The sequence below is a fragment of the Hemicordylus capensis genome, chromosome 5, assembly GCF_027244095.1.
Source record: "Hemicordylus capensis ecotype Gifberg chromosome 5, rHemCap1.1.pri, whole genome shotgun sequence".
Classification (NCBI taxonomy): Eukaryota; Metazoa; Chordata; class Lepidosauria; order Squamata; family Cordylidae; genus Hemicordylus; species Hemicordylus capensis.
In genome coordinates this window covers 218,316,385-218,332,198 of record NC_069661.1, presented here as the reverse complement: position 1 = coordinate 218,332,198, position 15,814 = coordinate 218,316,385, and the positions used below count along the sequence as shown (strand labels likewise).

At 46.2% G+C, this 15,814-nt stretch overlaps 1 protein-coding gene across 1 annotated transcript; it reads left to right on the top strand.

Moving 5' to 3' along the window:
* Positions 1 to 4: 4 nt before the first annotated feature.
* On the top strand, positions 5 to 14,019 carry NOL12 (nucleolar protein 12). The gene is made up of 6 exons (XM_053256738.1): positions 5 to 208; positions 3,211 to 3,316; positions 3,968 to 4,016; positions 6,339 to 6,481; positions 9,667 to 9,758; positions 12,162 to 14,019. Exons 1-6 carry the CDS (start codon positions 123 to 125, stop codon positions 12,331 to 12,333), a joined length of 648 nt encoding a protein of 215 aa, XP_053112713.1. The 5' UTR covers positions 5 to 122; the 3' UTR covers positions 12,334 to 14,019.
* The last annotated feature ends 1,795 nt before the right edge of the window (positions 14,020 to 15,814 follow it).

Genomic DNA, 15,814 nt, shown 5'->3' with positions numbered 1-15,814 from the left:
AGCTCAGGAGGGAAAAATCGACGGAGAGCGGAAGTTCACTCTAGTCGCTCTTACTCTAGCGGGTGTTGCCTCGCTTGGAGGAACCGGGCGGGAGCAGCGCGGCTTGGCTGGCGGTTCCCGGGATGGGTCGCAACAAGAAGAGGCAGCCGCGGGAGGGTGGTGGCTCAGCAAGCCGGCGGGTCCTCACCTTCGATGAGGACAGTCGACGGTGAGGAAGGGAGCAACCAGCAGAGGGGACTGGCTGGCTCTGCCCGTGGATGGCAACGTGCTGCAGGCAGCCTGCCTCGCTCCTCCACGCGGGTTCGCACAGGCAGGCAGGCAGGCAGGCAGGTCCCTCGGGGTTTCTGCACTGAGGTCTCACACGTGGGGGCAGTTGAAAACCCAAAGGGGGGTGCTAAGACGGCCGCCCGCAGGTAATTTATAGGTTTGCCAGCACTGCCTGAAGCTATTCATGGAGCTGTCGTAGCTCCCCGCAGTTCTGTGCACAATATCGAGCCATTAAAATCTCCAGGATTGACTTCCGTGGTTTTCTGGTGGTTGATCATGAACCCTGGAGGATTGGCAGCCCTACAGGCAAAGGCTTTCCCATCTGAGCGTTCTCCACACTCTCCACTCCTGATCCACGCCTGATTCAGACACTATGTTGTATGTGTGTACAAGTGTCTGTATGCATGCATATGTTGTTGTGTGAATGACAATATTTAGAAGAGAATTCATTCTCTTTAAAAGTTAATCTAGGTACAGTCCTGTCCCCTGCTCAAACGTAGGCTATGGGTAGGTAGTGTGGTGCTATATGAGTATCTTCAGCGTAATCCTTTGGAGAGGAGAACTGGCCTTGTAGCAGGCATGACTTGTCCCCTTAGCTAAGCAGGGTCCATCCTGGTTGCATATGAATGGGAAACTTGATGTGTGAACACTGAAAGATATTCCCCTTAGGGGATGGAGCTGCCCTGGGAAGAGCAGAAGGTCCCAAGTTCTGGCATCTCCCAAGATAGGGCTGAGAGAGATTCCTGCCTGCAACCTTGGAGAAGCTGCTGCTAGTCTGTGGAGACAATACTGAGCTAGATGGACCTGTGGTCTGACTCAGTATATGGCAGCTTCCCATGTTCCTGTGTAATATGTGAATAATTGTATGTGCATACGGATCTGGCTGTTTAAACTGTACACATCTTGTACGTACATTTAACATAATGTGTGAATAGTGCTTGCCAGAGGGCTGTGAACATGCTAGGACATACAGGTGGCTGTATGCATTTTGGGATGTATGACTAATGCATTCATTTAAAGTCACCACAAGGACTGGTTCCCTTGGAAATAGCCCTGTTCATATGTTACAGAAGTGTTCTATATTAGTTCTGTTCATATGTTACAGTTCTGCAACTGCATGCATGGGGGAAATGTCCCTAGGTTCAGTGCTGCCCCGCTCAGACAAATGCTAAATTTGGGGATGTGATCATTAAATGTGTTGCTGCTGGAGGGGATGGGGCTAATTGACATGCCCCCATATGGTGTACTTTGAATTGTGACACATAAACAGGGCTCATGTAGAGTACTGAGCAAGAATTCTGCTGTATTTGCATTGAGTGTAATGTGTGAATATGGCTTTAAGATCTGAATAGTACTTCAGAATGAGGTATTAGAAACCTGAGGTGGGAAACAGACTGCACCACTTCAGACTACAAGTAGGTGATACTGTTTTTGAATGCTTCTCCATGGATTTCTTTTATTTGTAAATCGTTCCTGAAGTGGAAGGGTAGTGCATCAGGAAGCCTATGAAAGCATCGCTCTCCCTGCTGTTTTGCTAGTTTTCTGTAAACAGGGAACCTTTTACATAAGGGAACATTCACAATTAAGGCTGCTCCCTGCGCGCACACACCTGCATTCTGAAGTGGCACAGTCCATCCTGGGTAATTCCTGTGTTATGTGTGTGGTTATGCATGATGGGCTGTGCATATGGAGAGCTTACATGGCCAAACTCTTTTCCCTTGGGCAGTGTCTGCTGTAACAGGGATTCCCAGATGTTGTGGGCTACAGTTCCCAAAATCCCCTAGCTGCAATGGCCTTTAGTAAACAATGTCTGGGAATCCCTCTTGCAGGGTACACTGCCCCTAGCCGCCATAACATCTCTTTTGCTCCTGAAATCTCCATTCTCACAGGAGATGTTTCCTCATACAGAAAGTGCTAAGGTATACATACGTTGTGCTGTATGTTCACGCATGGCATTCATGTTTTGTTAGTTATGGCTTGGTTTCTGTCATAGTTATATATCCCAGGTTCAAAACTGAGTATATTTTCCTTGCAACATTGGACTACTTGTCTCTTAACATCCTTGAATCACCCTTTTGTAACTCTGAAAGAAGGTGGTATTTTTTTCAGAGCTATGCTGTGCCTAAAGCAGAAATTTGAATCCATGTTAGAAACTGAATATAGACCCAGTTCTCAGCTAAGTGGTACTCCTGTGTCTGCACTGTACTGCTTCAGACTGCAGCTGGGGGTAGATGTGATTTGAATGCTCATCCATACATTTTTAACCTATCCCTTCGTGTAGAAAACCAGTTTGTCAAGGTCTGATATCTAATTTCCTAAGTGGAAATATATATATATTGTATGTCAGAGCATTTCATTGTGAGCACCAACCTGCAGTCTGACATGGTACAGTCCAGACACAGGCTTACTGGTTTAGGAACTGCATGCCTAAAGGATCTGTGAGGTTGACGGGTAGAAGAATGACAGTGCTTTTTGGACAGCAAATGGGTTGTAGCCATGTGCTTGACTAAATGGCCTTTGGGTTGTTCCGCCTGGGTGAATCTGTTAAGCCCCAGGACTTTAAATGTTTCATTAAAGGGGAGAAGCTTAACAGATTGCATTTTCTCACATCATTGTAGTTCTACAGTGGGAGGGATTACAAGTGTAGGGGCCATGTTCTGCCCTGTATTGAATTTGGTGGCCTGGGGTTCCCATCTTATGTTTAGTGTTAGCATGTACTGTACAGGCATTTAAATTAGGGGTTGATTCTGCATGGTAGCATATTGGCAACACATTGATAAAATATTGAATTGTTGGAGTATCTCTTTCTCTATCCCTTAGGCTCAAAGTGCAGCATTAAAAAAAAAAGGTGTATGTGCAGGGAGATAAAGTCTTTTCTTCCTTCCTTCTGGGAAGCCCCCAGTGCCTTTAATTTGCTATAGGGAATGTATTTTCTATTTTCAGGGAATACTTGACAGGATTCCACAAGCGTAAGGTCGAGAGGAGGAAAGTGGCTGTCGAGGAGATAAAACGCAAACTGAAGGAAGAGCAAAAGAAGATGAAGGAAGAGGTACTTTTCCATTTGGGATCAGTCTTGAGCCCAATTCTGATGTTATTAACAAAGAGGTTGTATGAGACTGCATGCCACCCACAGCATGCCGGAAGTCTATCCTGTGCATCACTTACTCACCCCCCACTAGGGATGTGCATGGAAGTGCAGCGGGGAGGCTCGAAGGCGGCGAAGTTGTCTAGCTTTAAGAGCAGGGGAGGGTGCGCTTACCCCTCCTGCCGCTTTCCCCTTGCTGGCGTCCGTTTTATTCTAAGCCCATCAGGGTGGCAGCGTACCTCCCTGCCACCCCATTGTCCAGATATGACCGGAAGTCTCTGATGCGCCAGCGCATGCAAGCGCATCGGAGACTTCTAGTCATATCCGGGCAATGGGGTGGCAGGGAGGTCCACTGCTGCTCTGATGGGCTTGGAATAAAACGGATGCCAGCGAGGGGAAAGCGGCAGGAGGGGTAAGTGCACCTTCCCCCGCTCTTGAAGCTAGACCCCCCCCCCCGCCATCGAACCAGTTCAGAGGCCCCTAAAGGGCCTCCGAACCAATTTCATGCACATCCCTACCCCCCACGCTGCTCACAGTTACAGCCTCCGTCTGAAGGGTAGAATCAATCACCCAACTGAGCACTCCTCATAAATCTATGGGTGTGTTTTCTTGTAGCGCCACAAGGAGTACATGAAGATGTTGAAGGAGAGAGAAGAAGCCTTAGGTAAGTGTTTGGTCTGAAGATGGAACCTTGGCAATTGCAGAGGATTAGGAAGTAGGGATGTGCACGAAAATCTTCAGCGCCGACGGGGGTAGCACTTTAAGAGCGGGGGAGGGTGTACTCACCCCTCCCGCTGCATTTCCCCCGCCAGCGCGCTGTTGATTTTAAGCCCCTCGGGGTGGCAGTGTTCCTCCCTGCCGCCCCATCTCCCCCGTCAGATGGAAGTCGTGAGTGCGCGTGCGCCCGTCGTGCGTGCGCGCACACAGCAGAAGGGCGCACGCACGCACGACGTGCGCACGTGCGCTCATGACTTCCGGCCACTTCCGGCTAACGGGGGAAATGGGGCGGCAGGGAGGAATGCTGCCGCCCCGAGGGGCTTAAAATTAACCGCGCGCCGGCGGGGGAAATGCGGCGGGAGGGGTGAGTACACCCTCCCCCACCCTTAAAGTGCTACCCCCGTCGGTGTTTCGGTGCCGAAACTGCCCCCAGCGCAGAAATGTTTCTGAGTCCTTCATAATGGCCTCCGAAACGTTTCAGGTATAAGCCTATTAGGAAGAGGAAAGAGCAGAAGATATGGATGGTAAGTGGGGGCCAGTAACTCCCAGTGACCCTGACTAATGGTTTGTTAGGACTGTGAGAAGCTTTGGTGAAAGCTAGATACTCCATGCAGCGTAGCACAATTCAGAGGCGGCCTTTCCTTTAAGGGAAATGGAACCCTCTCAAGCTCCAGTACCATCTTGGAAGGTGCAGATGGAGCTCTGGGAAGTTTATAGAGATCTGCCCAATGCTTTCCCCCTTGAGTCAGGAAAATGCTGGGAGGGATGAAATTTCCCTGGATTCGGTGTATGCCTTGGAAGATGGCAATGGGGCTTGATTGACAGCACTTTTAAGTTTCCCTTAAAGGCCCCTCCCTTGCTCTGGGAAAAGCTCAGCACTGTTTGGAAGCCAGCCTGGTGGGAAATGACCCACACTGAAGATTTTATTTGCCAAAGTGGCCCCCACTTTAAAAAGTAGTGAAGATCACTGGATTGTCACCTTGCTAAACTTTCAGTCTGTCTGGGAGGATGAATATTGTATGTAATTACCTGTATAGGTTAGGTAGGCTGGGGAGAGGAGGGTTGGTATATAGATCAAGGCTGCACAAATTTGGCCTTCCAGCTGTTGTTGGACTCAAAGTTCCATCATCCTTTGTCTATTGGCCACTGTGGCTGGGGATGATAAGAGTTGTAGTCTAACAACAGCTGGAGAGCCAAAGTTGTGCAGTCCTGGTATAGATCTTGGTAGAAGCCTGAGAATCTTTTGCAGAAAGCATTGGACTACCACGGAACCGTTGTTGGGCTTCTATATCTAGTGTGTATGATGAAAGGCACTTGGGACTGATTCAGACAGCCTGCAGAACGTCAGTTAAAGCCTGGCTCCGCACAGTGTCCCTGAGCCTCAGGAGCACATTCTCCCCCTACCCCTCCAAGCGAGCATCTTCTTCCAATCTAGGTTAAAATACATCTAGATCAGTTGTGATGCCCTACCGGAGATGATCTCAGTTTATTCTAACCTACTTAATTGAAACTCGCTGGCCCAGGTGCAGAGCATCTGCACCTCTAGTTCTCTCTCGTTCTGGGCCCCTCGTTCTCAGCCCTCCCCGCTCCTCTTCCCTCTTCCCCCCCTCCAATGTTTTTCCAGCCGGTCGCTGGTTTCTCTCCCCCGCCCTTCCCCACCGCTGCTGCTTTCTCTTTCCCCCACTGCCGCTTTCTCTCCCTGCCTGCCTGCCCGTTTGCTAGCTTGTCCATTGTCCTTATGTTCCCCACCACTGTCACTTTCCTCTCCCCTTCCCCTCGCTCGTGAACTCTCACAAGAGCTGCCACGCATGGGATTAGCGACGGTTGCGCCTAGGAGAAATAAATATATAGAAGATACATAGATTAACTGCACTCTCTAGCCAAGCTATGAAGTGAGTTCGCGATTGGGGTTTATTTCAAGTAAGTAGGTTAGAATGAACTGAGATTGGCTGGGTCAGACGTCATGACCAAGCTTGGTTTATTTTAACCTAGATTGGAAGTAGATCTCTCACATAGGTATCAGAGAGAGGAGTGTGTGCTTCCGAGGCTTGGGGATATCACAGGCTGTAACCAAGATTCCATGTAAGGTCTGAACCAACCCTTACAGATGATAGCAATATCTCTTGAGAAGCTCACATTCAAAAGGAAAACCTAGTCATACCTATTGTGGTGTCTTCATTTTGAATGTGGATGCCACCCTCTTACAGGCTGGCTGGAGAAATCGCATTAACATCTGTAACTTCTGCGTTTCCTTTTTTAACCTGTTCAGAGGAAGCTGATGAGTTGGATCATCTGGTGACGTCCCAGACGGAATCAGTGAGCTACGATCACCCAAACCACACAGTCACTGTTACTACAATCAGTGACCTGGACCTCTCAGGAACACGCCTGTTGGGACTGCCCACTCAGGAGGTAATGCCTCCTTATGTGTGCTTTTGGCCCAGTTCTTGTTTTCTTTAGAAATGTGTTGGGTATCTCTGTTGCTTTAGATTTTTCAGGGCAAAAGTGTGTTATTGGGAATGACTTGGAGAATAGTTCAGATTTCACAATCTACTACAACAAATATTTATATACTGCTTTTCAACAAAAGTTCTCAAGCAGTTGACATAGAGAGATAAATAATGAATAAAGATGTTTCCCTGTCCCACAAAGAGCTCACAATCTAAAAAGAAACACAAGGTAGACATCAGCAGCAGCCACTGGAGGGGTGCTGTGCTGGAGATGGATAGGGCCAGTTGCTCTCCCCTGCTAAGTAGAAGAGAATCGCCACTTCAAAAGATGCCTCAGTTAGAAATCTTTGCATCCTACACACTTTCCCTTGCCAAAAAATGGGAAGAGGCCTTCCAAACACCAAGGCCAGGGCAGCAAATAGGTCTCATTATGAAAATGCAGAGGACACGGGCAGGCAAACAACAAGAACACAAGTCCAGCACCAGTACAAAGGGACTGTGTACAAAACAAAGAGGGTGGCAATAATACAACTGCTTGGAGGATAGCTAGCTTGTAGCATCTTCGCTGGAATTCTGGACTGCGTATATCTTTTTGTTCTTACCTATATAGCACCATCAGTGTGCAACAGAAAGACAAGTCCCTGCCCCCAAGGAGCTTACATTCAAGACAGGGGAGGTAATGGAGGCAAGGGTAAATGGGAAAGTATATGTTTTCAGTTCCACTGCATATACTTAGTAGAGGATGTAGATGAAGCATTTACAGAAAAGATGGCTTTGAGGGAGGAATTCAGCCTTATCAGCTCTGTTGAGAAATGTTTCACTTCATCATCAGTTTTGTCATGTCTGAGAATCTTTCACTGCCAGTTATTTCTCAAGAGAATAGACTTTCTCATTTAATAGCTATTGAAGGTGTTTTTTCAGCTTACTGTCTTGCTCTTATTCATTAATTGGTGCCAATAAATATGAACAATAGCCCTGTACAAATGAAACTTCAAGATTCTTTCACTGATTGATTCTTATCTTCCTGCGGGAGCCCATTTTCTTGTACGCTCTGCAACTCCTGCTGTGTTCAGTAAGGCTGGTCCTCTGTTGAGTTATTTCTGTTAAATGTGGTACAGCTGAGGGCAGTTGTCTTTGTGCTGGGCCCTTACCTAGGGATTTCAGTACTCCTTGATAGCTGCCAGATTCCCACAGGCTGCTTTTTCAAAGGGCAGTACAAAACCTGTTCATTTAAATCTGCTTTTGATCAGTAGGAGAAGAGTATCTGGTGGGGTCCCCCCCCGCACTGCAAGCAGTCTTTGATCTTTATTTAGACATGTGATTTTATATTCAGTAAAGCACCCTAGATTATAATGATGAAGTTCTTCAAAGCATTGCATAAAACAGGAGTGTGCTAATATAGATAAATTATCTTACTGATTGGAAGCTCACCTTAGAGCATGATTTGAGTCGAGATACTTGACATTTATACAGTACTCCTTGAGGGTTCAAAACATTTAGCATCCAGAATCTCAGTAGTCCATGCTAGGGGTGTGCACGAACTACGGTTCGAGCACCATTCGGGAGCTTTAAGAAAGAGGAGAGCAGGTCCTTACCTGCTCTCTGCTGCCCCATGGAGCTTCCTGCTGGGGCAGCACACGTCCCAAATACCTCTGTGTGGTGCCAGCACAGGGGTGCTTGAGACATGTGCTGCCCCAGCAGGAAACTGCATGGGGCAATGGAGAGCAGGTAAGGACCTGCTCTCCTCTTAAAGTCCCAAACGGTTCAAACTGCGGTTTGTGCATACCCCTAGTCCTTGCAACAGCCTGTATGACAGAATCGTAGAATGTTGGGAGCGATCTTGGAGATCTCCTAATCCGCACCCGCCCGCGCGCGCGCACACACACACACACACACACACCCGCACCCGCTCCCGCTCAGTGCAGGAAACTGCTACAGCACCCCTTACTTACTACTACTATTTATATGCCTCTTTTTCAACAAAGTTTCCAAAAAATAATATTTTTTCAAGAAAAATAATGAATAAAAAAACCCAAAGGGCTCACAGTCTGAAAAAGAAATACAAAGTAAACACCAACAGCTGCCACTGGAGGGATGCTGTGCTGGGGTTGGAGAGGGCCAGATGCTCTCCCCCTGCTAAATATAAGAGAATCACCACTTTGAAAGGTGCCTCTTTGCACAATTAGCAGGGGTCATCCTGATAACCATGACAAATGGCCTTCCAGCCTCTCTTTGAAAACCTCCCGTGCAAGAGAATCCACCATTGCACAAGCCAGACTGGTCTACTCTCAAACAGCAGTTACTGTGAGGAAATTCTTTCTAATGTCTAGCCTAAATCTGCTTCCTTTTAATGTCAGTGCACTGGTTTTAGTCCTGCTCACATGAGCAACAGAGAACAAGTCTGCTCCTATTTCACAGCCCTCCAGATATTTGAAGACGGCTATCCTATCTTCATAGGAACATAGGAAGCTGCCATATACTGAGTCAGACCATTGGTCTATCTAGCTCAGTATTGTCTTCACAGCCTGGCAGCAGCTTCTCCAAGGTTGCAGGCAGGAATCTCTCTCAGCCCTATCTTGGAGAAGCCAGGGAGGGAACTTGGAACCTTCTGCTCTTCTCAGAGCAGCTCCATCCCCTGAGGGGAATATCTTACAGTGCTCATACATCAAGTCTCCCTTTCATATGTAACCAGGGCAGACCCTGCTTAGCCTGCTAGTCTAGGACTTGGTTTCCAGATCCCTCACCATCTTTGTGGCCCTTCTTTACACCTGTTTGAGTTTTATCCATGTCCTTTAAAAATGGGGGACCCAGAACTGGCCCAATGCCATCTCCATCGTGCAGATTTTAAGTGAGAGAGTGGCTTAGAGAATGGGAAAGTCCACTTTGTGGCCAAGTCTTGAACTCAGACTTCCTGACTTGCGCCTCACACTCATGGACATTGCATTGCCTTGTCATGAATCTGTGTGAGAGGCTTCGTAAATGTGCTGTCTGTCCTCTTTTGAAGAGGGCCACTCTGATGTACAACCCACCTTTTTGAAGCTGCAGTTTAGTTAGTTTCCCCAAAGGAACCAGGTTAGTTTAATGTTTCTGCTAGCAATATCCAGACCTCTTTGTGGTAATGTGAAGGCTCATGTGGCTTTTTATTAGGGAGAAGATGATGGCATGGAAAGAGAAGATGCCTCCAGTGTATCTGCATGCACATTGCCGAAGAAATCTAGAGACCCCTTCCTGTCTCAGAGGTATGTTTTACTCTCCTTCAACTGGGAAAACAGGTTTAGAACATCCTGTCTGTCTTAATGAAAGGCTTGCTCAGAAAGATAATTTGTGAGCATGTACGTATGCACTACAAGCACACACACCTTCAGTTTATTTCTTTACATTTATTTATTTCTTTACATTTATATTCCACTTTTTGTCCACAAGCCCACTTTTCGTCCACGAGTCCATGATTATGTTTCTCCTTACAACAACCCTGTGAGGTAGGTTGGGCTGAGAGATAAGTGACTGGCCCAGAGTCACCCAGTGCGCTTCATGGCTGAACAGGGATTTGATCTTGGGTCTCCCCAGTCCGAGTCCAACACTTTAACCACTACACCACGTGAACAAATGTGCTGGATATCTGTTGTTGTGTACCTTGGACCTTAGAGCCCAGCTTGTGTGATATTCTTAACATGCCTCTGTGCGGCTAACTAAATGCAACCGTGGCAGACTCCTGCGGTTGCTGTCTGAAAATTAGTATTAACATTGACAAATAGTATTAACATTTTTTAATTGAAGTGTTCATACACTGAACGCACCAACAGCCTTATACATGCAACGTGCCCTGTACCAACACCTCCACCCTTCTAATCTTCTTGACCCCTGCTAAGAAGGAAGAGAGTAAGGGAGAGAAGCAAATAATAACGAACATATATATGAATGAGATTTTTTAAAGGCATATGCGCGCACACACACACACACAGAGCATTCTTTTAAAACTTAAGTTCTGACCACTGCTCCAGACCGCCAAAGAAATACAAAGTGGGGTGCATGGGTGTGATTTCATGTGAAGTGACAAGGTTTCTCGAGCCTTTCCCCTGCCTGTGTGTCCCCCCCCCCACTTCTCCAGGGCTGGCTTATAGGAAGTAAGTTGCACTCAGACAAAAGTGAGGCTGTAGAAGGGTGTTGGGCAGTGGGCAGGGAGAGAGGTTCAGCACCTGTTGCCTACCTACCTCTTCTCTGCATATAGTAATTTCTCCCCAGCCCACCTTTTGGGTGGTGATCCGTATTCTAGTGGTTAAAACAAGTTAGACCCCGTCGTGTTCTTGAGACAACAGTTTCACACAGCAAAAACTCTGGGTTTTTTGTTTGTTTGTTTTTGGCCACAGGAGGGCAGTCTCCTGCCTTTTGTGGGTGCTGTTGGCACTCTGTAGTCTTTTAGGAGGCATGTTCAAATTGTGTGGGTTTTTTTAAATTTAAACAGGTATCTGTGACGTGTATCATAAAATTATGTTATGAGGATTTTTTTTTTTTTAATTCTAGCAACAATGGTTTAATCTTGAGGTTTTTTGGGTTTTTTAGATAACACATTTGTTCCATAGATTGGTCTGTCTGTCTCTGTCTATAAACATACGTATGAAAAATACCTTCCACAAACACAAATGCCACATGTATTGGGTGCGGGAGGACTGATCTGGCCTGGTCTTTGAAATGCAGCATGTGTGTTCTCTCTCACTCATCTTAGGTTGATTCATAGCCAGAGAATTTAAGCTATCTTAGAAGGAGCCTGAACAGGAGTGGAGTGACATGGCAGATACTTGAGATATGGTGGAAGCAGGGCAGGGAAAGGTGGCATGGAAGTTGTTGTCCAGATAGACTGAACTGGACTGGGAAGAAATGGGTTTTGAGGAGAGAACATAGGGTTGATTAATAGGCCACCTAGTAAGTTCATGATAGCAGAGGTGGTCTTGTGGTAGCAAGCATGACTTGTCCCCTTAGCTAAGCAGGGTCTGCCCTGGTTGCATATGGATGGGAGACTAGAAGTGTGAGTAGCACTGTAAGATATTCCCCTCAGGGGATGGAGCTGCTCTGGGAAGAGCAGAAGGTTCCAAGTTCCCTCCCTGGCTTCTCCAAGATAGGGCTGAGCGAGATTCCTGCCTGCAACCTTGGAGAAGCTGCTGCCAGTCTGTGAAGACAATACTGAGCTAGATAGACCAATGGTCTGACTCAGTATATGGCAGCTTCCTATGTTCCTATGTGATTTGAACCAGGGAGGTCATAGGAAGCTGCCTTATACCAAGTCAGACTATTGGTCCACCTAACTCAGTATTGTCTGTTCTGACTGGCAGCATCTAGATTCAGGCAGGAGTCTTTCCCAGCCCTACCTGGAGATGCTGCCAGGTATTGAACCTGGAACCTTCTGCGTGCACAACAGATGCTCTACCGCTGAGCTACGGTCCCATCCACAGCTGGTTTCCTGTCCAGCAGCTTATGGGGTCAGACCCCCATAACTGAACATTGAGTACTTGATCAATCACAACCTTCCAAATTGCAGATTAAGTTTGGTGTGGTGTGGGTGGAAGGTGAGGGAGAGAGAATTTAAAAATTAGGGGCTGGAAACTGGCTTGGCTCTAGAATGTATTACTTTTTTCCTCCCACTACAGAATCTCATCGCTCACTGCCTCGCTACATTCCCGTAGCCAGAAAAAGACCAAAGGGAAGCAGACCAGGCACAGTCAAGGTGCAAAGAAGAGAGCCCAGAAACCGAGCACAGGACGAACCAGCAAGTCCCTGCGCCGGAAAATGACAGGCAGGGGAAGGCGGTTTCAAGACTAATGGGAAAGCTGAAGGGAAGGCAGCGTAGAGGACTCTTCAGCGGCAGTCTCTGGTCTACAGGGAAAGACCATATGAGATGAACGGGATCTTTCTTGGAAGCGGCAGTTAAATACAGAGGTTTCCTGAACTAAGCCAAGAGCTGAGAAATGCTGGGCCTGTTAAGAATGAAATTAATGTCCTGCGGAGAGGCTGCCTGGTGGTGCTTGGTCTTTACAGGCTGGTGGAATAATTGTATGTAATAATGTCTATGTATATGTAATACATACAATTTCTAGACCCCCCAAGAGAAATGGGGTTGGGAGGCAGAAAAGGGTGTGTTTTGGTGTGTGTTTTACAAGGTGTGGGTGAGAGCTAGATCTGCTGAACATCACAAGTCTGTAGGGAGGGATCCTATTGACATTTGTGTTGTGACGTGCATCCATGGTGCATTGTTTTTGTGTGGCCCCAGCCCATCCTTGCCTGGAAAGCTGATGCTACGGTTGCTTAGTGCCCAATCTCGTATTCAGGTGACCAAGCACATAGACAGTAAGCAGTGTTCCCCCCACTGTATGTATCATTTAAAATTTACAAACATCTTTTGCAAAGAAAGTGTGTGCTTTTGTTCCTCCTAAGTTCCTTTGGACTCTCAGTGGGTTGTGGAGAGAGGCTATGCCAGCAACTATTTATAGAGCGCTTGAGGCAAAATGCATTACCATTTTTATTGTCATTTATCCTCATAAGGAACCTGTGAGACTGCAAATACTCCCAGCTGGAAATGAGAGGCCAGACAAACTGTGTGGCTTGTCTGTGGCTACAGGCAATGTGTCTTGGGCAGGGTTGAGATAAAATCCAGATCAAAGGCCATCACTCTGTATCTAGTGGCTGTCAAAATAAAATGGCCCAAATCCAAAGCACTACTGTAGACCTACCTGTAGGTTTGAATTCACCCGGTAGAACTTCTTTATTTTTATTTGAACAGCAGACCCCTATGCCATAATGCAAAATGTTCTTTTGAGCCTCCCCTGAATTTCATAGAGTAGTGTGTATATGCCATTTAAATGCAGTGTCCACAGCTCCTTAGGGTTTGTGAAACTAGCTGTGCAAGTCTTTTCATCTGTTAATGATGCCTTCTCATGATTAGCATTTTGGACACACATACTTTTACAGTCAAATCCTAGGCATATTTATGCAGAAGTAAGGCCCCCTGTGTTCATTGGGGGTTTCTCTCAAGGAAGCATGCATAGGATTGCAACCAAGTTGGGCACCAAAACACCTCTTTTAAGTGAGATTGCATTGTCTTGTTTTCCTTTGTCTATTAACAAGAAGACTGTCCACTCTTAGGACAGTCCAGTTATGCAAGTGGAAGCTGATCAGTAAGCAATTCAGATATATTATGTATATAATTATAATTTCTGTAGAAGGTTTTCAATTTACCAATCAGTGCACCATTAGCCATAGGCAAAGAGAGAGAATAAGCTATATATGTATGTATTGATTACATTTATTTACCGCCTAATCAAAAATCTCTAGGTGATTATCAAATGCATATATTAAACATGAGTAGCACTGTTTTGCTCTAGTTCAAGTTAGCACTGGTAAGGAAACCTAAAACGTTCTGAGGGAAAAATAGTTTTCTTATGTTCAGCATTTCTAAGTGCCATGTTCTTATTTTTAACCAGTGGCAATAAAATATTTTACAATCCTTCATTTTCTTTTTTGGAATGTCATTGTTACTGTTGCGTGGTAAGTAGAATTGTTTAAATCAAACCATTAACATTTTCAGGCACCAAACAGCAGTTCTTTGGATCCTGGTTGGTGTGTTTTGCTTGCCTGGGGTTGGTGGGGTGAGAAATGCCAGTGAGGATTCGCCAGTGTGGTTCTTAAGGGCAGAATATCTCCATTTATTTCACCAGAAGCTGAACATAAACAGCACTTGTTATGATCTGGTCTTTGCTTTAACTTCTGCACTGCTCTAAGCAGCTGATCAGGAACCTCCCCCACTTTCCGCCATGTATGCAGTTAAAAAAAAAACATCATCCATCGTCTGCCTCTTTTGTACGGCGTCTACATGTGCAGCAGCACAGACTAGATGGTTTGGGAAATGATTCCTGCTTGCAGTTCTGCCTCTTGAGATTCTCTGCTGAGCAGCTGTACAGCTAATAGATGTTAATATTGGGCCTCACTCGCTTCTTTGAAGCTGCATCACTGCTGTCAGCCTGGTATTCATTAGCACTCTTTTTCAAAGATGTGAGAAGGCACAATTTGTTTCAGTAATTATAGTACAGAGAAGGATGGATTGAGCTGACATAGAGAAAGGATCACTGCAGGTCTAGGCGGCTGTCAGGATCATTCGTTGCTGGTGTAGCTCATGCTTTGAAAGCCCTCGGAAGCTTGATTGGCAAAAGATTTTTAACAAGGGCTGTGCGTGAGGACTAAAGGGTTTTTGCTCTACCCTATGACTGATTTTTGTACACTACAGGTAAAAGGCTCCTCTAACCTCATCCCCTCATGTTTCACATGCATGGGGGCTGCAAGTGCCCCCTTGGACTAGTAGTTTGCACCCCCCCCCCCATTTGTTTCAGAAATCTAATGTAGGACACAGCTTGCCCACCCATAAGTGCATTTTGTTCCTTCTCTGCCCACCCCCACTTTAATTTTTTCCCCTGTTGCCACCACTGTTCACATGGACAAGAGCCAGTGTAGTATAGTGGTTAGAGGGCTGGACTGGGACCAGGAAGACCCGAGTTCAAATCCCCATTCAGCCATGAGACTTGCTGGGTGACTCTGGGCCAGTCACTTCGCTCTTAGCCTAACCTACTTCACAGGGTTGTTGTGAGGAGAAACTTAACTATGTGCTAAAGGGCTCCTTGGAGGAAGAGTGGAATATAAATGTACATACATACATATATACAGTGGTCCCTCGACTTACGATGTTAATCCGTTCCTAACGCACGTTCGGAGGTCGAAATTTTCGTAAGTCGAAGAGCGCATCCACGGAGGTCTGAAAACATTCATAAGTCGAGGAAGCCGCATCTAAAAATTCGTAGGTCGAGTAAGCCGCATCTAAAACGGCAACGACTTCCGGTCTTTTTTGTCATTCGTACCTCGAAAACATCGTAAGTCGAGTAGTTCGTAGGTTGAGGGACCAGTGTACATAAGTAAATAGAGTTAAAGAGCCCTTTACCTGGGCCTCCGTTTGGGCGGAAGTAGCTAAGTTGTATAATTTTGGCAGAGAGGAAATGTCCTTTAGAAAAGAGGTTACATCAGACAGGGAGGCAGCTGTGAAGGCCTTGGGGTTAGATTTGGTATCCGTCCCTGCCATAGAAAGTTAGATCCTGCATTGTTCACTAAGATTTGGGGCATTTGGAATATTTATTATTTATTTATTACATTTATAAACCACCCCATTCAGAGGCTCTGGGCAGTGTCCAACTAGTTTAAAAAACATAAAAACAAACATTTAAAACACACCACTTAAAACAATATAAAAACAATTTAAAAC